The following is a 22,893-nucleotide window of genomic DNA, read 5'->3' on the forward strand; positions in this document are numbered from 1 at the left end:
AATAGCAATATTGCTTGAGCCCAATAGAAAGCCCACCACTATTGCAAAGTAGGTATGTATGGCTTCTACCACCAGAAGAATAACTCTTGGTCCTGTGTGGCATGTTGATGATCACCTTGCAATAGTGGGTGCAATAAAATTGCCCTGATTTTTAATTGTTTTGAGTCTCTGGAAGACATAATGAGTTCACTTTACTCTTTTAAGTTTTTCCCCAAAGCTACCAAAATGCAAAAAATAAAAATAAAAAAAAATCTAGCCAAATATTTTACTTACATCTTTTTGGGAGTGCTTTGGGGACCATGAAATATATGTGCAATTTGTAGGCTTTCTTTTACACCAATTCTTTACATCAGTGTTCCAAATTGGAATTCTTTATGCTTTTTATTAATTCTGATCTATCTTATCAAAGGGAGTTTTTCTGACTTTGCACCAAGCTCAGTCAAAAGACTTAGGTTTTCCAAAGAGCTAGTTCTGAAAAGCTGCAGAAAAGCCTCCAAACAGGCCTTACTCTGACCCAGTTGGCCCAACTCCTTTCATCCAGCACCAGGTTTTCAATTGTAGTACAATTTTGTGCAAGTGCCTTACATTATCACATAGCCTTTCCAATCTTTTTATCTTTCATATTGGTTTTTCTTTGTATATGTATTGTTGTAGTTCACTTATACTGTATGCACTAGTTTAGCTATTCAACAAGGGGGCAGCTTTTGCTGAATGCTTTGCTTCAATTTCTATGCCTTTTTGACCATAAGTAGTTGCCTGATGAGTGTAATTGTTGGAACTATTCTAGATCCAAGAATCCCTTTTGTAATACGGAACAAACCATAATATCACAAACATTTCCATAGCAGGCTAGATGCTCTTGGTTTTAATTTTGGATGTGTCATTGTAGTTCTAAAACTTTTTGAGCAACTGCTTTTGAGCATCTTTCATAGCGTATGTTGCTAGAATTAGAAGTTATGCTTAGTTTTGTAATTATTTAGGAACGGAGCCTTTAAAAAACACTAAGCTGCAATTCTAAGCAGAAGTTACCCATACAGAAGACATCGCCAATTTGTGCCACTTTTTATGGAGAATTGTCTTCTATTTTTGGGTGCTTTCATTCTCAAAATAAAAGATGTTGGTGTTACAATAATAGTGAAAATAACTTAGAGGGAGTTACCTTTCCTCTCCAGCACTAATGGTCTGCTTCAGATTGCTGTCTCAGTAGATGTATGTGGATGTAAAGAGAGACAACCCACCAACACAAATGGGATTTTAACCTAAGGGTGCCTTTGTATGAGTAAACATAGTCTCACTCTAAGTTAAACAATAAGAGCCTTAATCTTAACTTCTTGGTTCTTCTATACTTTGCTTCTCCCGTTACTCAATTAAAAATGGTTGCATCAATTTATGATCTGTTGTGAGTGACCTCATCTTGAGGAGAAGAAATGGGAAAAGTAGTTCTCCATAATTTAATTATATTTGTTTGGGTTGGGGGCAACATCATTAGCTCTGGGACTTATTCTTCATTTAATACAGAATTAAGTGTGGAAAACCTCATAGTGCCTTTCCTTTCTTTCTTGTTCTAGGTCAAGGGTAAGCAAATGTTTTGGGTCAAAGCATGTTTGGATTTTTGAGAACATATGCTGAGCATGCTTGCAGAATGAGTGTCAGGTTAGATATGGTCAGTCACAAAATACCCATTTAACAAATGATACACTAGATATTATTTGTTACCCAGTGGGACTTCAGGGTTGCAGATAATGCTAGAGGCTGGTGCTTCATTTTAAAGTATGCCACCGTCCTAATTTTATTAATTTTGTAAAATTGAAACTTTTTAAAAAGTTAGAACAGAGCATGATGGGGTTCAAGAAGTTGCAATGGGCATGAATTTGCCTATCCCTGGCCTAGAGGGATCAACAGATATGTAGCATAATATTGAGATCTAACTAAGCGTTCCAAAGCTCAGTTAGTAGATCTTTGTGATTTTGGAAATAGCATATGGCTTGCTTTTCTTCAAAGTATCCATGTGATAAAGCAGCTAGCAAAACAATTAAATGTCCTACCCATACAATTTTTTTAGGCTTTGTTTTTTAAACAAATTGTAGGTGTTATGTAAAATGTATTGTGAAGGTTGCAGATAATTTGCTGTCAGTCTGGTTGAAATTAAGATTTTGTTGTTTCTGATACAATTAAGTGGAAAACCGTTTACCTCTATACATTCTTTTGTGTCTTCCAGAAAAAAAAAATCTTTATTATCCTGAAACCACAGCTACATCAGGGTTATTTCTAAGGGCTTTGTTTTGTTGACCTTCTTCAGAAATTAAGTATTATAATTGTTCTTCAAATGACTGTATAGAGCAGAAAATGTTACATTAGAAGTGTACATGGCTGGGTTTTTTCCTGTTAGTAATTCTAATTACGGACCAAATCTAAGCCTAATCTTGCATATTTAAATTTAATCTTGTTGTCTCCTGGTTTGTAGGGAGGGAGGGGACAATTTTTGGGGATTTTTGTTCTCAACATTTTGTTCCCACTGCTGAAAAATCCAATTTATGATTTTTTGTTATTGTTAAAGAGCTTTTATGAAAGCAATCTGTGATACAACTATTTTTCTGAAATAAAAAAGGCATAGAATGATGAAAAGTATCATTGTTTATTCAATACTAAGTTGTTCCTCACCATTAACTATGAAAACATGGTTCCTAACCAGCTTGGTGTTCATTGCTGTAGGCTTCCTTCTTGCCTGCCTGAGGAATATCGGAATATTTGAACATGTTTGAAACTCTTGTGGAATATGCTGAGATTGTGAGAAGTCCCAACGAAGAAAATCCTGGACAGAGCAAGCGTAGTGGCTCTGTTGAAACATATGACATAAAACTTGCTTGGTTCTTATATGTAGACCTAAGTAAGTTTTATCCTTTCTTAAATGAAGGCTTATAATTTTACTTGTTTCAGGCAACAGAAAGGAAATCATATTAGTAATAGACTGCCATTAAATGTCTTCTCCTCCCACTTTAGGGACTGAAAAGTTCTGAGTCCTAAGGTTCTTCTAATACAGGGTGTCAAGCTGGCAGCCCGCAGGCCAGTTGCATCACACAAGTCATGCCCATCCCGGCTCCATAAAGGCAAAAATGTCATTATACGTCACATGACACGATCGAGTTTGACACCCATGTTCTAATACATGTTTTCAATTTCACTGGGGCATAAGATGAATGGTTAAGGGATTTAACTTATCTGTGCATTTGATATAATAGTAAAATAATTTTATATGCCACCTGACTCGCAGTAACTCTGGATGATTTACAAATTGTTAAAAACATTTTAAAACAAGTAACAATCCAATTCTGGATTGAAACAAAGAAAGAAAAGGAGTGTCAATTTCACTCACTGAAGGCCTCAGTGAAAAACCACATATTTGGAGTCCAATAGTGTGGCAGTCATACAAATCGGAGGAACTGCATTCCAGAGCACAGGCACTGCTACATAGAAGGAACACTTCCAGGGACCTGAAAGATGGAACCCAGAGCGCGCCAACCTTACCAGACTGAACCAGCTGGGATACACTGTGGGAGACAGGCATATTGTTCATAACCAATGAAGTAGGTCTATTACTAAAAGACTAAAGGATAATTACATTGACACAGAATCCCACAAGTGTTTTTGCTTCCCAGGCAATAAAATAAGAGAACTACCCATAATTACATGCATTAAGATAACCACCCTCACTCTACCAGAAGGATCAGACCTGTGATAGACTGTTTTTGCCATGTAATCTGGAAAGCTGAGTATATGATTAAAAAAAGGAAGAAATACCAGAGCAGCTTTCAATAATTAGCATTTTTAATAGAAATTGATCTTGTATAGCTGGTAACTGCTAGTTTTGAACTGATCAACACTGGAAAGCTCTGAGGAAATCAGGGTATCTTATCTGATTTTCTCCATGAGAACACATCTTAATAAGCTGCAAAAAGAGAAAGAAGCCAATGAGAAGTTGCAAATGCCATAATGTCATGTTTTTTTAATTGCCACATGTTCTAAGAGCATGTACAGTTAATCTGCAGTAATACGATTTTTGTTTCTAATCTTCAGAATAGAACATAAAAAAACAGGCTGTTTCCTTTTCTGATAATTTCTCTAAATTGCTGGATTCTTGGGGTATGTGAAAACATAGACATAATATGCTATTAGGAGAAGGAAACAACTGGCTATATAATGTAGTTTTACCAAGAGAACTTTTTTTATCATTTTCTTTCTCACATTTCAATTTCAAATCTATTACTTATTACAAAATCCAAAGGAAGTCCCTGCTATTCAAATAAAATCTGACATCTAAGTAGCAAACTGGCTAAAATGGAAAAAAAATCAGGAATAATCTATGTTCTTTTAAACTGAAATAAAAAAGAATAACAATGGGATTTGTAACAAACATATACCATTGAGTTAAATACAGGTTGTCTTGAGTTATGATGATGTATTCAATGACCCTTTGAAATTACAGCAGTACTGAACAAATAATACCCGGTTTCTGAAGTTATGGCCATTGCAAGGCCACCTTTGTCCTGTGATCAAAATTCAGGTGTTTAGCAGCCCACCCACACAACTACAGGGTCACTTCAACACCTGCCACTCACCTATCTCCCCCATTTGTGCCATGGGCTCCACCACCCCAGTTGATCTTTACCATATTCTTGCTCCCAATGCTGACCAAGCATGTCCAGCCTTTGCGAGGCTGTTACTGATGGTCACATGAGGCTTTTCCTCAATGTCACAAGTAGCAGCATTCTTGTGAGACCTGGGGAAGAAGGCCTCAAGTGGCCAGGCCAGGTATGCGTCAGCAGCAGCAGGAGCAGAAAGACAGCAAAGTTCAGCTACAGTACCAGGGGCTTCTGAATGCAGGGCCACTTAGGCTACCGTGGCTGGGACTTCTTGGGGCAGCTGGGGCTATGCATCACATTGCTGGGCCAGGGTGTGGCTTCCCAAGGTAGCTGCAGCTCAGGGGTTTCTTGCAGCCTGAGCTACAACATGGCAAGCAGTCCCACAACTGTGAGGTTCTGAAGCTGCTTGCCACCCCACAAAGCAGGTCGCAGGCTGACCAAAAGGACAGAGATTAGGGGAATAGGCAGTTGGGAGGAGTTGTTGGGAAGAGATTCCCTTATCTTGGAAGAACTGAGCATGGGGCTGAGAGGGATCAAGCTGGGAATGGCTTGGATTGGGGTGGGTCCTTGGCTAATGACCAATGGAATTCAATTAATGATGGCAATGGTGAGTGCCAGAATTGCTGTTGCTAAGCAACATGGTCACATGATGTCAAGCTTTAGAACTACATTGCTTAGCAATGAAATTCTGGCACCATACCTATTTGTACAAGACTTTGGAACGTTTTAGCTAAATAACTAGTGCTGCAAATGACAATTATCACATAATAAATCACCAGTATTGGGACTCAAATAAGATAAAATCAATTTTTTAAAAACATGAAATGCCACTAGTTAACTGCAATAGCACATCATCTAATAATACTTAAATTTTGAGTATACAAAAGGATTTCAGAAAATGGCTAATACAAATCACTCTTGAATTCTAAAATTTGTCACTCCTAAAATCCTAACAGAAATCAGGCAAATGGCACTCATGAAAATATTCAGTAACTGCCCATTGCTTTGATAAACTTAGGAAAATTCTATTAATCACAACATGAATTGGCAAGAAATCTCTATATAAAGATACAATCCAGATTGTAACTCTCCGTGATATAGGAGCATATAATATTTAATACTGGAGGTTTTTAAGAAGAGATTGGACAGCCATTTGTCCAGAATGTTTTAGGGTCCTCTGCCTGAGCAGGGGGTTGGACTAGAAGATCTCTGAGGTCACTTCCAACTCTATTATTCTGTATTCTATTTTGTATTATGCCATATTTTTATCAATACTATGAAGAAAGAAATGAAAGCAAATGTATAGCTACAATGATTTTAGATTGATCCCAGTCTCTGAATCATATTGGTAGAATTATGAAAGGAACAGGTGTACCAGTATCTCCATACAATATTAATATCCTGTTACTTGTATTTCCAAATTCAACAGCCTAAATACATTTATTTCTTTGTTTGAATATTTCTATTATTGTTCTCACTGTTGATCAGCCTTGGCTTACAGATAGAACAGATTGCCAGCTCCTCCTTTTTACCTTTTGGAAAATTGGATCATCAGTTGGTATTTTAAAATGGTCACAAAGGGCAAAGAACTCTGCTTTGTTTAGAAGCCCTGAGCCATTTTTATCTTGCTGAAGGAAAGCTTCCTGCATACTGCTGTCTGGCAGATAATTATGCCGCCTCATGTGTTCCTGAATCTGTTCCAATACTGCAGCTAGCTCCTGAGGATCAGGCTCATTGGAAGCTAACCTAGAGGGAGACAAGAACTTCCTTTAAATAAAGTGTCCTTAAAGACTCAAGCATCTTGAAAGGCTTCCTAAAATTATGATTAATAGATTGCATTAATCACCTGCATTTTAATCTATGTCAAGATACATTCTATATCAGGGGTCCTCAACCTTGGCAACTTTAAGACTTGTGGACTTCAACTCCCAGAATTCCTCAGCCAGCAAAGCTGGCTGAGGAATTCTGGGACTTAAAGTCCACAAGTCTTAAAGTTGCCAAGGTTGAGGACACCTGTTCTATATGGATAGCATTGGGGGCCTATGGAGATATTAGGACTTAGAATGAAATGGACAAAAGTTATCAAAAGAAGTTGATAAGTTCAAAAAAAGTTCAAAAGAAAATCCATTCTTAAGATGTATTTATATGTCACAGTAATGCAGGAACATTTTACACTGACAATGAATACCCCCAATTTGCAATGCACTCTGACCAATTTTACTAAATTTTTAATCAGCCTATTAATGAGATGGATGAAAACAAATCATAAACCATTTCAACATAACTGTTGCAGATTTATCTGACTCTAAAAACAGATCCTGATCTTATTCTGCCAGGTAAGACATCATTCTTTTCCTCTGTGTCTTTTTTAATTAAAATTCAATTCCAACTTTTCTCTAGCTAGAACTGTCACTTCTAGCTCCATGCAAGTAGTAGTCACATGAATAAAACATTTCAGTACAGATTGTTTTAGATTTATTCGATCTGATTGAACATGATCTACAGCAGCGGTTCTCAACCTATGGGTCGCGACCCCATTTGGGGTCGATCGACCATTTCACGGGGGTCACCAAGCAAGGCTGTCCGCCATTTTTTTTGTCCAATTTTTCCCCCTTTTCCGGCGGGTGCCTTACCTCCCTTGGTCTGGGCTAGCTGGTGGTCGGCCTGCTCCGTCTCTGCCGCTTGCCAGCTACGCCTCGGCCGGCGCAGGGGGCGGAACCACGCATGCGCGGTGCTCCCGGGCAGGGAAAGTCCTCGACTTACGACCGGTTGGGTAGTCCTTGACTTACGACCGGTTTAGTCCTCGACTTACGACCGGTTTAGTCCTCGACTTACGACCGGTTGGGGGTCGCGGCATTAAAAAGGTTGAGAACCACTGATCTACAGGGATAGTTAACTCATCTAGGAACTTGAAAAAAATGTGAATAGTTTATCATTTCAATTGGTTACTCACAATAACCAATCATGTGCATCTTTGGTATAGGATGAAAGCAAGTGCCCTTTCCTGATACCATTCGTTGGTAACTGGAAATGGGTGCATAGTGTAAGCCCCTCCTTATGAAAGTTGCAATTACTTGTGATGTTTGAAGGTAAAGTGATACAGTTATTGATTTATTGTCTATGTGATCATGTAAAGGGAGTATCTTCCATCATCCTCAGACACACAGCTGCAGATTCAGTATAATTAATAAAGGGCAGTTGCTTTCATCCTACACCAAAGATGCACATGGTTGGTTATTAGGTATGGAACATTTTCTATGGATATTTTCTTCAAGTGCTCACCTCTTTAGTTCCTCTATTGCTGCCTTGCGAGGTGCGAAATGATCCCTCATAGACTGCACAACAGATGCTGGGAAGCTTTCCAAATTGCTTTCCATATAATTCAACACATAATTATCGGCATCCACAATAATGAACCTGTGGCCAAACACTGCACGAAAGAGACAATCAGTCACCATCATGACCAACTGTCTGCCAGCTCGAGAAGTACAGATTAAACTTGTGCAAACTTTTTCAGATGGACAAAATGTATCAAAAAAAAAATATTAAGAGGTGGAAAGGGTGCACATTTTTTCAGCCTCTTAAACTCTCAGCAACACTGGTGGTGAATATTTTGGGATTTTTTTTTAAACATCCAATAGGTGTCTTAAGCCTAGCAATAACATGTGTTTATTTTAAACCTTTTCAGTGGCACAAGGAAAATATGAAAAATAGAAATCTGGAAAGTAACAATACGCCTTTGAATTGCGTTGGTGGAATCCTTGAAGCCCTGTAAATGGAAAAAGTGGTATTGAACTACCCTTGCCATAGATGACTGGCTATTTTCTTAGAAGAACAACCCTGCAGTCCAAGAAGTAAAAAGTTTCAACTAAACTTGCAGATCAACAATCTATTTTTGTTTTGCAAAGCAATTGAAGCAAAATTTGAAACAAGCCGCCTGGGAAAGCCAAGGAAAATCATCAAAACAATTAAAAAACGAAAGTTAGAATATTTTGGACATGTGATGCCATACCCAGAAAAATACGGCATACTCCATTTAATCCTCCAGGGAAAGATTGAAGGCAAATGAGGTCCAGGCAGAAGAAGAACATCGTGGCTTCAAAATCTAAGGGACTGGTTTGGACAAAACTCAGCAGCACTTTTTCGTGCGGCTGCTGATAAAAACATGATCACCAACATGATCGCCAACATCCGATAACAGATATGGCACAACAACACAGCCATACTTGCCAAAACAGAACAAGAACCATGTGATTGCAGTTACTTTCTATCAACATTTTGATTTCTATTCTGCTCTGAGGAAACTGTGTAAGGCTATAGGAATAAGCTGTAAGAGGACTAACTATATGTTTTATCTCTGCCATTTCTTAGTGCTTTGTTTATTTGTCAGTAAGATGGCATTTTATCATTCCAAGGGATAATCGAAGTCAGATCCCTCTCCAAAAACCCAGGCTGTAACTAATCTGAAAAGATATGTCATTTGTGAACTTTACGATTCAAATAGCTCAATAGTGCCTAATGAAAGCAAGGGGAATTGGAGAAAAATTATCCAGTTTGTTTTAGATGCAAATTACATAATTCTCTATGCTGCAGTTTTTTGGATAATTCTAACAGAGAAAAACTTTATTTCTTATGCAAAAATATAGCATGAAGAATGAATATGTGCCAAAATATTCACTTCTAAAATATTTATACTTCATCTTTCTACTTACCTTCTATCATAGCACCTATGGTTAAGTCGGCAGGTTCATAATAAACAGGATCATCTGTAGAGGATCCTGGTTTTGGGATTCTGGTTTTGCCTAGGTATTTGCCACCAATAATTCCCGAATTGCGCATAGGTGGTTCATAAATGCTTATCATGTCAGTAGCGAGGCAATAGGAGAGAACAAAATGTCTCTTGCTGTCATCAGGGTTTGTGGATTCCTGTACAGATTAAAGATCAAATGTAAACTGCAAAATAAGCTGTGCTTAAAAGGTTTGTTCATGTTTGACTATTCTCAACATTACATCTCCTTGAAAGTACTGAAACTCTCAGAATTCCCAGTCATACTGAATTAATTCATTGTGTAAAAAGCAGCCTGAATAACCAGCTGAATCATTATTTAAAATGTTCAGAAGTCATTTATTCTCTGTTCAAAGCAAATGACATTTACATCACTCTCCATGAAGAGGCCTATTCAGTGGTGGGATTCAGCCAGTTCACACCACTTCAGCAGAACCAGTAGCTAATTTTTTGTTGCCCAGGCCCAGAATGGACTTCCGGAAGCAAGTCCACACAGAGAACCGGTTGTTTACATATTTGAATCCCACCACTGGGCCTATTTAACCTCTGTTTAAATATCTCCATTGAAGGAGATCTTATCACCTTCCAGTAAAGGGAAATTGTTTCCCTGTTAAATAGCTCTGAGTCATAAAAAATTTCTCCTAATATTTAAACAAATTTTGTTCTGCAATTTTCTGGACTTTATAATTCTGTTAATGCAGCTTAAGACTTCATTAATCTGTTTAACAGCTGCATCACACTGCTGGATCCAATGCAATTTATGATTTAATCAAGCTCCTATTCTGTGTGACAGGCCTGAGTATTTTTGTATGTGTATATTTTGAGGTGATTTGTGCATTGTATATTTAATGACAACTTATTCCTTTGATGGGACATCTATTTTTATATTGTTTCTGGTTTTATACACATTACAGTTGCTCTCACTACTGAAAACCTTCTGAAATGTAATCTTACAGTAATAAAATGATTGGATGCTCTGAAATGAAAGCAACAAAAAGGGACAATTACTTAAGCTGAGAACTAAATGTAGAGCCTCAACAGATGTCCTCAACCAGCCAAGGCAAACTACACTGTGTATATAAACAGAAATATGTGTTTCCCATTACTCCCTAGTTTGAGAACTCTATATTTTAACCAGATTCTATGTAACCATAGTACTTTCAGTTGAAAGATTATTCTGATATAATATTTTAACATCTGCTTCTATTTTTCATTGAATTGTGAGAAATAGAATTTTTATTATTATTATTATGGATTGACCTTCTTTCAGCAATTTCATCAGGTTATCAAAGTCATCAAGAGTTTAAATTAAAAACTCCTATATTTGAATATGTATTACACTAAAAGTTTACTACTTGGACCTTTACCACTGGAGGTAAAATTAAAAGAAGAACTTCTAATCCCCAACTCAATAATCACTCTGAAAACTATAAATCATGACATCTCACCATTCTAACAGCATAGCGCAAAATTTTGTGGTCATTCTCTAGCATCTTAATAATATTTTTCTTAGGAGGTTGTGGAATCAAACTGAAACAATTTTGAAGAGAGTCTTCAAGGAAACCATAACCATTATAGGGAGGAATTATCTATAGATAAAATAAATCAAGAAAAAAATTTAAAATATTGAACCATGAAACTTCACTCACAATATTGTAAAATGGCTTCTTTTAAAGTTTTAAAAAAAAATATTAAAAAAATTAAATAAATTTAAATAAATGTTTTAAATTTTTTAAAGAACTTTACTGTACTCTGTTGTGAAGCATCAGTAAAAGCAGAAATGGGATGGGTAAGACACCATTATGTTTATAACTAGGAAGTTCTGTTCCTAGGCAATAGCCTCCACATGTTTCTATTCATCTTAGCTTTCTAGTTACTGACAAAACAATTCAATGTAGAATTGTTTATTTTCTAATAAATCTGGATAATCAGCTCCTAGTTTTATGAAAGGGACAGATGCAAATGAAATGGTCATCTCCAATCACTCTTTCATCTGGAAGAACTCCATTTGGAGTGGGTAAAAAAAAATAGCAAAAAGCACTCTTCATTTGAAAAGAAGAGAAGGAAGGGATAATCAAAAACATAGTCTAGCTGAGCTGATATCTGATACTTGCTACGTGGTTTTTCCTTCCACTACATTCTTACTTATTTCTAAATAAATAATATTTTAAAAACAGCCGTTGTCACCATAAGAAGTTAAACTCTCTACAATATATTTTGAAACTTTTATCTATTGGCAAGTGAATAAACAGTAATACTTTGACTTAGTGTAAATGATGCTTCCTGGTACTTCAGTTCTTTATATCTATGAAGTCTGAGTTTCTTTCTGGAATTTCTCTAGCAACTCTCATTTCCACCGCTTGTCAGTCCTTCTTCTCAGTCCTACTCCATGTTCTGACCTCCATTTCCTTGCCCTTTAATTAAAATCTGACCTCTTTTGCAGCTTCTTCTTTGTTTTTCCCCTTTACCTGTCTGATTTCCTCTGGGAGTGGCTTCTTTACATCAACTGGCTGGAAGTCAGTGATGCCAAATTTATCCTGATAGAATTGTCGAGTGAACTCATCACAGTCATAGATGAAAAAAGTGCGTCCAAGTAGAGTAGTGGGTTTGCCCACTGCAAAATCTTTAGCTGTAAACCATTCTAAGACCTCCTGATCAGAAATCTCCAGCACACAGGTTGGAAAGTTTTCTTGCAAAAAAAAAAAAAAGACAGTTTGGTAAGCTTTTCATTGCTGCTATTTATTCCAAATGAAGACATATATTTAGACACTGGAAAATGTAGTCCTTCCTTGGCTTTCTCACGTTTTTAAGATAATCAGTTTTATTTATTATCATGGGCCTAATTTTCATAGCATCTGAGAACATATTGCCAAATTTCATTTAGCCAGCTTCTGAAAAAGATGTATCAGCTTTAGGAAAGGCAAGCATGGGTTCATTTCAATACTTTATAGAAAAAGTGTAATTAGAAATGAGTGCTTCAATAGTGCATCTGATTGATTAACTGACTGAATAAATGTACTCTTATTTTACTAATTTTAGAACATCAGCCTCTCTGAAAACATATGCATTCCTTCTCTTGTTACAGCTGATTCCCATGCTCACGTCTTTATGTATTCTTTCTGTAGCAAATGTTAATGGGTTCATATTATATCTAAAAGTATTTGTATGAAGATCTTGAAGGCACTAAACTTTTTTATTCATACACATATTATCTTAGAAAAGATCTGAATGGTCAACCAGAGAAAGTTAGTACCTTTCTTCTCCACAAAAGTTCTGGGCAGGCGCTGGCGTCTTATCAGGACTGGGAAAGGATCTCTGCCATCATTTCGTTCATGAACTTCCCGCACTTCCACTGTGTCATCTGCCAGGTAGTAGTGGATAATAAATCTCCGGCTTTCACCAAACATGTTCCGAGTGTCATCCCATATGGCATAAAAACGAAGAACCTGAAAGAAACGTGAAGGGTTCATTCTCATTATGGAAGAATAGAAACTTTTCTCATATAAACATGATGTCTCACAACCAAAGTGAATCACAACTTAATAAAGAGGACAAAATTATATCTTCCTTAAATTTAAGAAAGAAAGTCACATTAAAACTTCAACAAAACAACATAAAATAGCAAGCCATTGATTAAATCTATTAACTGTACAGGTTCATATGATTTTGGAGACAAATAATACAGATGTCCTCATTTAACAACCATTTGTTCAGTGACCATTCAAACTTTATGACGACACTGAATGAGTGATAGGTATGACCAATCCTCATACTTATGGACAGCATTGCGTTCCCACAATCATGTGAACATAAATTGGAGGCTTGATACCTGGCTTGTAATTAGATTGCAGCACCCCAGTTTATGACCTTTGCCAACTTCCTACAAGTAAAGTCAATGGGGAAGTCAGCACAAAGTTACAAAAGGCAACCATGTAATGTCCTCACTTAACAACCCACAGTGATTTGCTTAATAATGGCATCTGAGTGTGCTGGAATTTCTGTTGCTAAGTGGTGCAATCATGTGACAGTGCACTTTATGTCATTGTTTAGCAACAGGAATTTCAGTCCCAACTTCTGATAAATGAAAATTATTCGTAATGTTACTATTTATAAAATTTTACTACAAGTAAAATTACTTGTAAATTTCATTAAACTTCACTATCTTTGAAGATGAAAAGCAGAAAACTCACTCTGTAGTTACATAGCTTTATTATCACTGACAAAGAGGCCCTCAGAGTTTCACTACTGCACTTAGCATCTCCTCTTGCATGCTCTAAATATAAGCAAACCTAGATAGCCCCTAAAATTTAATTTTCTCCCATTTTAAGTATGTTTCACAATTGTACTTGCTACTATTTTTTCACAACTTCATTGACTGTAATTTTATTTATTTTCTCGGAGAGGGGGGAATAGATTTTTTTTTGCTGTTTAAAATGTTTTGAATACACAAAAAAGGTTATGTGTAATATGAAACAAAACTGAAGTTCACCTTTTTGTCAAATGCCAGAAACTGCTTAAGTTGATCAAAATCTGAGGGGGTGACATACATACGTGGAGGCATTTTACGTAATTCTATATAAGGATCAAAAATCATTCGCTCTGGAGGGTTCAGTTCAATTCCTTGGCTTTCCAGAAAAGTCTGTAAAGTGATAGTCATGTTGTTAATATTCAAATAAACACAGAAAGAAATCATACAGCAAGACTGCCTTAAAGTTGCATTTGGGAGTGAAATTACAATCTGTGGTGGGCATACTAAAAACGTCTTCCCATATTACTGAAATAAGACAAGAAACTTCAGACCTTGCAAAAAACTGCACTGCATTATCTGCCATGGCTTTATTAATCTTAGCAAAACTGAGTAAAATGCTACTCTACAAATGAAGTTTAGGCTCTTGAGAGAGCCCATTGTTTTTATTCTCAAAACATACCTCCTATATTATCAAGAAAGAAAGAGGGACAGACAGACAGAGATCTCAATCAAATGTAAATGAAATAAATTACTAAAACTACTGTGAACATGTACAAGAATCAAAAATAACCATTATGAGAACTCAGCTGATAATGTAGCATGGGTAAAAACATGTTCATAATTCTAAAAACAAATCACATATGCACAATGCTACTTATGGTGGAAAGTTTTGTCTCCAAATTGTGTATTTTCCTATACAATGAGAACTCTATTTTATCCCCCTATTTACCACTGCAATAAGAACAGTTTATTACTGTAATGCTGTAGATTAGCAACCAAGATTACAGTACCTGGGTGAATCGATCACAATCAACTACCCGGAAAGTCTTGCCATAGATAGTAATATTAATTCCTCGATTCAGATCTTTCCAATGATAATGATCCCCACGATCATTTTTGGGCAAGCGCTGTCTTTTGATGAACTTGCCCTGAGGAATCCCTGAGTTTTCAACAATGGGCTCCATGACAGACATGCTATCATCTTCCAAATAGTAATAAATGCCCACTTGACGAATGCGGAAATGTTCTTCTGTAGACATAGGAACATCTTCCTGAAAGTATCCATCAAATTTGAGCACCTAGCCAAAAAAACAAACAAACAACCCTATATAAGGCAAATTATATTAATGATAAAAATGACAGGAAACCCACTTGATGTTGTGTGAGATCATAAAGTGACAGAAATATATTATTGTATATTCTATTAATATTAAATGTAAGTTTACAAAAAGCTGTGCTGTCTTCATAGAAAGTAGGGAATTTCTATTTAGCACCAAGCAAATAGCAATGGCAAACTATTATTATGGCACATTTTCTTTTGTATCCTGTGATGGTACAATTGTAGAAGATATATCCATAAATATAAATAGGAATATTTTTTGCCTGACAAGAATACAACCAACAGAAAATATTTTAATTTTCTAGAAGAGTGTCTGTGCTGGAGCAGAAGTCTCTTTGCCCAGCATTAATGAGTTATATTTAATTCTGCACTGTAGCATTTATTTTTGTAGAATGAAAGCTGCCTAAAATCCCCCCTTCCCCAATGTATAACTTGGAGGTTGCTCATATGCTGATTCATTCTGTCTCCATGAAGTAAGCTAAACTGAATGACTGGCCCAGAAATTTGCTGCAAGAAAGAGGGTGTACTTAAATCTGGCTCTTCCCAGTTCAATACATTTACCACTACATTACACTACAAGTCTAAAAATATGTAAATAAACTATTGATAGTATAGAGGAAAGTAGAAATAATGATTGTGACAGAAAGCAAGATATTTACTGTCATTTTCGGTTAATAGATAACAAGAAGAGAGCCTAACAAAGACATTTTTATTTCTGTATATTATAAAAAGGGAAGAACTATGACAGTCTTTCAAGAAGCTATGATTATAACCTGCAAATAAGAGAGACCCAGCAGTCTTTTCAAAGTTTGTATCTTGATATGGACTACTTTCATGGTCTGACAAATAGATATCAGAAATAAACAGCTAATCTTAAACACTTATCCAAAATAGAAAAAGTACTTTTTAAATTCAGAATACAGTTTTTTTGTGATTCAAGAGACACATAGCAATATTTTTCTTTTTAATTTTGCAATAAATACCTGTACCTGAAATCAGATGTTTGAGAAAATACCTTTTTGTCAAAAGCCACGTGTGCTGGGATGAAATCTGAAGGTGGGGCTTGTTTAGGTTCACCATAAGTTAAGGTGGGTCTCTTGTTAGATAATTCATCAAGTTCAGCTTGAGACAACTGATTTACATAAAGCCGATTTCCACCTATCCCCACAGTTGGAAGTTTCTTAAAGGCAAAACCATTCTTGTAATCTAGAGTCTGGGTGCGATGAAAAGCAGTTTTCTATAGAACAACAAAAATACAGATTCAAATACTGACCAGACTGGTGTATTAAAATAACACATTTATTTTTCAATTGCCTTGTCTCAAATATATTTGTCTTTAGAGCCAAATTTCATTTATGACCCTCCCACATAATTTTAAAAATACATTAACATATTTTTTTTCTCAAAAATATGGAATTATATTTTCATAATAATAGTTCACAACCTCTAGAACAGTTTTAAACTCTTCAGGATCATAGAGTTTCAAACATTGAGGACTATATTTTAAAAAATAAAAAAGAAATATTAAAGTAAAATATGTTTTAATAATATTTAATAATAATACTCTTAGACTGCATTTAACATATTGACGTAAATTTTAATGAGATATATGAGGGGTCCTTGGTGCTTTCTGAGCTTGGTTGTTTTCTTGCAGATATTTCACTACCCAAACTAGATAACATCATCAGTCCCAACATAATGAAACGTCTGCAAGAAAACAACCAAACTCAGAAAGCACCAAGGACCCCTCATTTCAATCCTGAGCTACAAATATTCTCCTTTATTGGTGAGATGTATGAGTTTGCATAAGATGACATATCACATCAACATCTGAAGTGATATTGATTAAAATGTTAGTGAAAGATTCGATCATTTTAATATTTGGTAGTAAGAGCTGAAAAATCTACTTTCACAGAGTTATGTTGAAGGAAAAAGAAGTAAGCTATTCAATGCTTTTCTCTTAATTTTTTTATGCCCTTCTGTAACTTTTGTTAAGAAATCTTCTAACATTGAGGCTACCAGGTTTCAGTTTTAAAAATACAGATGGTTACAAAATGGCTTGAACGCGTTTTCAGAGGCTGCAAAGCCATAATTTAAAGACCCAGAGTTGTCACATTCGGTGACAGAAAGGTGGGAGTATTTATGAAGTATATCGCTCTTAAAGGATGGCGTCGATCGGAGTCTCTGACTAGGCCCGCAAGACTCAGCGGAGCCGCTGGGAGATGCTTGATCTAATGGGCCACACCGCTAGCTATTCCGGAGGAAATGTGGTGTGGAAAAAAAAATAAAATTCCTCACCGTCGGGTCCCGAAAGGACGACCCCGGAACAAGCGGCAAGCCTTGCACCGGCTGAAGGCTCATGATGGTCGGTCGAGCAGCGAAGGGCTTTGCGAGAGATGGATCCGCTACCGCGGGTAACTAAGCAACGCCGTTTCCTCGGTAACCATCAACAGTTGCACTTTCATTTTTTTCTAGAGCGCCCGAGGAGTGCGCCTGCGCACTAGTGACCGAGGCGCTCAGCTCGGTTGATAGGTTCAGATGCCGCTCTTGGTTGAGTTTGGCTCGATGCTCCCCACCCCGTCGTATCGTCTTTCACTAGCGCTAGACCAGGGGTAGGCAACCTTGGCTCTTTTATGACTTGTGGACTTCAACTCCCAGAATTCCTGAGCCAGCGTGGCTGGCTCAGGAATTCTGGGAGTTGAAGTCCACGAGTCATAAAAGAGCCAAGGTTGCCCACCCCTGCGCTAGACTAAGGGAAAGAAATGTCTCAATATAAACAGGCTGATTTGAAGTTTGGTTTTGCTGTAATTGCTTTTATTGTAGTTCGGCAATTGCAGCTTTACTCCTATGTAGCGGATTTACACATGGGCGATTAAGCCTAATACAATGGAGCAAAGTTTACCTCGGGTTCAGTCTGTGCGGCAATTAGGACGGTAAGAATGTGAATATATTAGGAAGACTTTAGTTCTCCTAGGATTTTATTAGCCTTTCCGATTGTCCTCTGTATGCAATACTACATAGATGCAGTATTTCCTTCCCACTTCCAGTATTCTACCATGTTTTTTTCTTCAAATGCAATTTGTGAAAAATAGCATTGCTTAATTTCTTGTCTGCATGGTGTTACACATCATTTTGGAAAATATGGAGGGTAATTTCTGAACCAGCCTTTCACACTTCAGAAATCTTTCCCAGTTGGAATAGTATAATTTATACTTACTGTGCTGTAATTTATCTACTGTGAAACTTGAATTAATGGATCATTTGGGAGGTGGGGATATCTATATACCTAAATGTCTGCTGAATCTAAATGCATGCCATTACAGTAATATCAATTTATGTCATTTGCATAATATTCAAATAATATAATTTGTATCACTTGCATCAATTTACATTTAATGATATAATGTCTGGACAGACTTTGGAAATTTGAGAGCGAAATGCATATTTTTCTATTGATTAAATAAAGGTGCTATAAACTGAGATTTCACCTTCATAAAAATCTATTTACAAAAAAACAACAACTAGAAAACTCAAAACACTACAAAACAGCCTTATTGAAACCTTGTTCATCCATGTGGCTAGCAACAAATCAAATCAGAAAATCCAAAAGCATGGTGAAGAGCAAAACCAGAAAGATTGGAAGAATGTTTATCAAGAGTTCTATGCAGAGATTAAATAGGAGAACATTGAAAACAAGTAACTTGGACAAATAGTTGTCAAATTCTTTTTTGAAAACGTCCAGCAATGTCGCAGCCACAACTCCAGGCAAGCTGTTCTATTGATTAATTGTTCTCACTTTCAGGAAGTTTCTCCACATCTCTAATCTGGAACTAAGGAGAAAGTTCCTGACAGAACAATTAATCAATGGAACAGTTTGACTCCTGGAATTGTGGATGTACCATCACTGAAGATTTTCAAGAAAGGACTGAACAACCATTTGTCCAGGATGATATAAGGTCTCAAACATTATTGAGCATAGCCAGGCTCATTTCCTTCCGTGATCCACTCAGAACTCACCCCCATTTTGTCATTATCTTTAAATTCACACATTTTGGCCCACACAGCAATACGCACAAAAGTATTCAAGAAAATATGAAGTTGACAGAAAACTCTTGTTTTAAAAAAGATAAAGCACTGTTAGATGAGTATTCGGGAAAATACTTGTACACTGGTTATATAATATTTTTGCATACCAATCACTGTTTATCCACAGGATTCATAAAACTTTAAGAGGGGAGTCATTTGGAATCATAGAAAATATATCTATATGGATTATAGACTTATAAAAAATCTGTGTGGTTTTTCAGAGGAGTAAAGTTCAATAGGATGATTATTCCACTCACAGGATAGTGGGAAAATATTAAAAGATAAAATTAGCAGAAAACATTTACATTTTTTTCAAGGGCAGATCTTTGTATGGAAATTATGAAATTGGGAATTAGTTGGAAAAAGGCTTTATACCTAAGCATACTTGCTTATACCTAAGCATACTTGAGGGAAAAAATAGTGAGATAGACTTCTATCCATAGTAAATCTGTCTTTAATGTATTGTTACATGAACTGAACTCTTACAATAGCCCTGTTACAAAATAGTATTATGTGAAATGTGAAGGCACTTTGGGTATGGGTTTCCACAATATGTTAAGCTAAAATATAATTTATGGCTCAGTGTCCTGCAAAAAGCTAGCCAGTATGGTTTAGCACATTCACTGCATTGTGCAAATCTCTAAACTGGACTAATTCAATCATTCCAGGTTGCTTTAGCCACAAGAATATTCTGTTATTACAAACACAATGAGATTGTTTAATGCAAAAGGAAAACATTGTTGCTCACCTGAATATTTACTCAGTTCTCACACTTTCTGATGGATTGTGGTTTGATTTATGAGGTGATATATAATTTTGTACTCTGTTATAATAGTTAAACCTATCAGAATCTTGAATAAAAATGGCATTTTTAAAGTGATTCAAGCATTAAATACAAACCTGTCTGCAGAAGGATCAAGGTTTTCACCAAGACAATCTTTTACTAACACTCTCCCTTAATCTTGCAAATCATGCAGAAGCACATTTTGATATATAAAGTTTGATATAAACAAATTTCACATAAAATATCATTTTTTTAAACTTTACTTAAGATATCCTCTTCCCACTCCACACTTCAACAGTTTATAACACAGTACAGTTTTTCAAATGTTCTCAACAATGCAGGTTTCAGGAGTTTAATACAGAAGAAGTTGTTCATATAATTCTAAAATTAACACGTTTTTAAAAAGAAAGAAAATAAAAAAAACTTTTATCATTCCATTTTAATAACAAATAATGCCTATCTTAAAATATAGGCATTATATGAAAGTTATAAACATCCAAGGCACACTTGAAACCATCACCATATATTATTTGAAATATTGGAAATAATATGTAAGTCTGCTACCACAATGTTTGGATGTCAAATCCAAATAAAGCGGAAATTAACAATTGCAAATAGGCATGAACCTGCAGATAGCAAAGAAGGCTAGTTTTATAAAAATGTGTTCATAATGGTGGAACTCTAATAATAAATTGCATTGTATCTGCAAATATTGTCATTGATACTAGACTAGCCTTACCCAACCTACTGTTCTCTGCATATTCTATACTTCAACTGCCAAAATCTAAAACCAGCCAGATCATACCACCTTGGAATGAAAAGGCAATAATTAGAAAAAGTTGCTTTAAATCCATATAACTGTAAAGTAAAACCAGTAAGGCTGTCTAAATTCTCTCAAAATGTCATGTGGCTACTTCAGGAGTGTTGCATGTGATCTCTGCATCACTGGGCTTGGGGGGGGAACAAAGGAAAATGGTTGTGCAAGCATAAGTATGCAAAATCAGTCAAGATTAGCTCCTGAAATAGCTGAACGAACCTGAAAAAGACATGGCTGTCTTAACTGTTTGAAAAGGTGCCCTTCCTATACATTCTGAACCAACTCTTTGAAATATGTGCTAAAAACAATCCTTTTATGCATCATATTTGTTTTTAATAACAACACATTTACTTGGATTCATCAATCCTAAATACAACATTTTGTGTATATAAAGAACTAGCAGTAAAAGGATCTGGGAATTATCAGAGGCAGATATATGAAAGAGTCTGAAGAACAATTTCAAGAAACTTAGTACACTGTAATTTTCCTTAAATAACCAACCATACTTTCTAAGAGTGCTTACAGATTTAAAATTGTTTGAGGGATGCCTGCAGCTTGACTAATGCTGATTATAGTACACATTTTACAATGCATTAAATTGGAGTAGCTTAAAAATTTTAATGTCACCTTGTAAGCAACCAAGTTACAGGCATGAAATACATGTTCAATGAAAAGTGATATCACTTGTGAAATCACAGAAAATAATGCAACTTAGTTCACAGTAAGAATAATGTATGTTTTACAAAAAATAATCATAATTATTTAGTTAGTTAGAAACATCTTAATGAAAAGTATTTCTGCTGAGTAACAACATAATTAAAATTCTCAAAGCCATTCCAACTATTAGAAAATTCTTAGTAGATTATGCCACTAGATGGTGATATAAACTCACTAAGAATTTTCATACAGTCCATCAGATTTAATTGATGGAATTATTTATTTTCTTCCTATAGTTTATATATTTTAAACAAAAATTTTCAGTGTTTATGTTGGCAGAAAATGGCTTAAATTTCTTGTGACTCAGCTATTATTAATGGTTTTTGAAACCATCTTGGACTGTACTTGTCTTTGTATGTTAACTACTTTCACCAAAATTTGAGTAGGTATAAATCTGGACATCTTGAATACAACTGATATACTGCATATTAAGGAGAATAAGAGGGGAAACTGTAATTAAAATTCTGAGTGTATCATTGCCAGACTGCAAATGGGGTTATCCATTGTTATGAATGTCTACTAATGCAAAATGATTCCCACTTCCCAGCATCATCAAAAACCAAGTTTGGCACACATCTTTCAATTATATGCTAGTGTGCTATGTACAAATAACATTTCACAGGAAACATTAATAAATAAAACATTCTACAGCTGCAGTTTCTGTTTGGGTATGGTGTTTGTGTTTGGAAGAAAGGAAATAGAAGTTCAGAAGTTAAAAGCCATACAAGACTCAAAGCACAACTCAACTGGACTCTTACTGATGAAAAGACAAATAAAACTGTGGTTAGGAAAATGTGTTGTTGGTACAATGGCATGGTACTTATCCATGTAATACTTTTTTACAATAAATCCGATCCTTCTCTAATTATTTACAGTAACTTGGTGCTCAAACAGGGAAGAAATACTGTACCCTTATCTTGGTTGTCAGAATAGCATTCAGGTTGTAAAAGTCTCGAATGGATTTGTTTGAATGACATGATGATATCTAAAATCAAGACGGGACCAGGAAAACTAACATTTTGCCAAAAATATGAATGAAGGCATGCAGAAATGAATTAGGAAGAACAGAGTCTTATGGACAACAAACATGAAAAACACTAGATATATTTATAGTCATAGCTGCTAATCAGTGTTAAAATGGTAAAATAGTGCGTTTGAGGACCACTATAAGCCTTGAAAATAGCATGCTTAGCAGACCAACCGGTGGCCTTTAATTTCTTTCAGGAGAAATCCTGATTGATTTTCCTGAAGTTTTATTTTATTCCATTGATAGTTGTACTCCTCTTCCTGTTTTTGATATCCCAAAATTCTTCAGGAGGCACAGAGGGAAGCTGCAGTCCTACCTGAAATATCTTAGAATAGGAAAGATGCAAATAATCTGGAATGTGGTGTGTGTGTGTGTGATTGTAGGGGGAATGTCAGGAACTCGGCAGGGCACAGATCAGGGCAGATACCCAGCATTGAAAAGGATTATC

General features: G+C 35.9%; 1 protein-coding gene across 1 annotated transcript; it reads right to left on the reverse strand.

Moving 5' to 3' along the window:
* Positions 1–3,805: 3,805 nt before the first annotated feature.
* EFHC1 (EF-hand domain containing 1) lies at positions 3,806–17,411 on the reverse strand. Its single transcript, XM_015813762.2, has 11 exons — positions 17,313–17,411; positions 16,030–16,251; positions 14,686–14,973; positions 13,916–14,065; positions 12,680–12,872; positions 11,895–12,115; positions 10,875–11,015; positions 9,353–9,566; positions 7,923–8,070; positions 6,173–6,386; positions 3,806–3,946 (listed from the first exon to the last, which is right to left on the reverse strand). Exons 1-11 carry the CDS (start codon positions 17,373–17,375, stop codon positions 3,875–3,877), a joined length of 1,926 nt encoding a protein of 641 aa, XP_015669248.1. The 5' UTR covers positions 17,376–17,411; the 3' UTR covers positions 3,806–3,874.
* Between the last annotated feature and the right edge of the window lie 5,482 nt (positions 17,412–22,893).

This window comes from Protobothrops mucrosquamatus, unplaced genomic scaffold (genome assembly GCF_001527695.2).
Source record: "Protobothrops mucrosquamatus isolate PMUCROS unplaced genomic scaffold, P.Mucros_1.0 scaffold192, whole genome shotgun sequence".
NCBI classification, from domain to species: Eukaryota; Metazoa; Chordata; class Lepidosauria; order Squamata; family Viperidae; genus Protobothrops; species Protobothrops mucrosquamatus.

Excerpts from the sequence above, each read along its gene's own strand:
- EFHC1 (XM_015813762.2), bottom strand. The coding sequence starts at position 17,375 with ATGAGCCTTCAGCCGGTGCAAGGCTTGCCGCTTGTTCCGGGGTCGTCC. Across the intron at positions 8,071-9,352 it reads CATAGGTGCTATGATAGAAG|TGTTTGGCCACAGGTTCATT; the intron begins GTAAGTAGAAAG and ends TCTTTCGTGCAG. Across the intron at positions 3,947-6,172 it reads ATGATCCAATTTTCCAAAAG|CTTATTAAGATGTGTTCTCA; the intron begins GTAAAAAGGAGG and ends CTCTTTTTGCAG.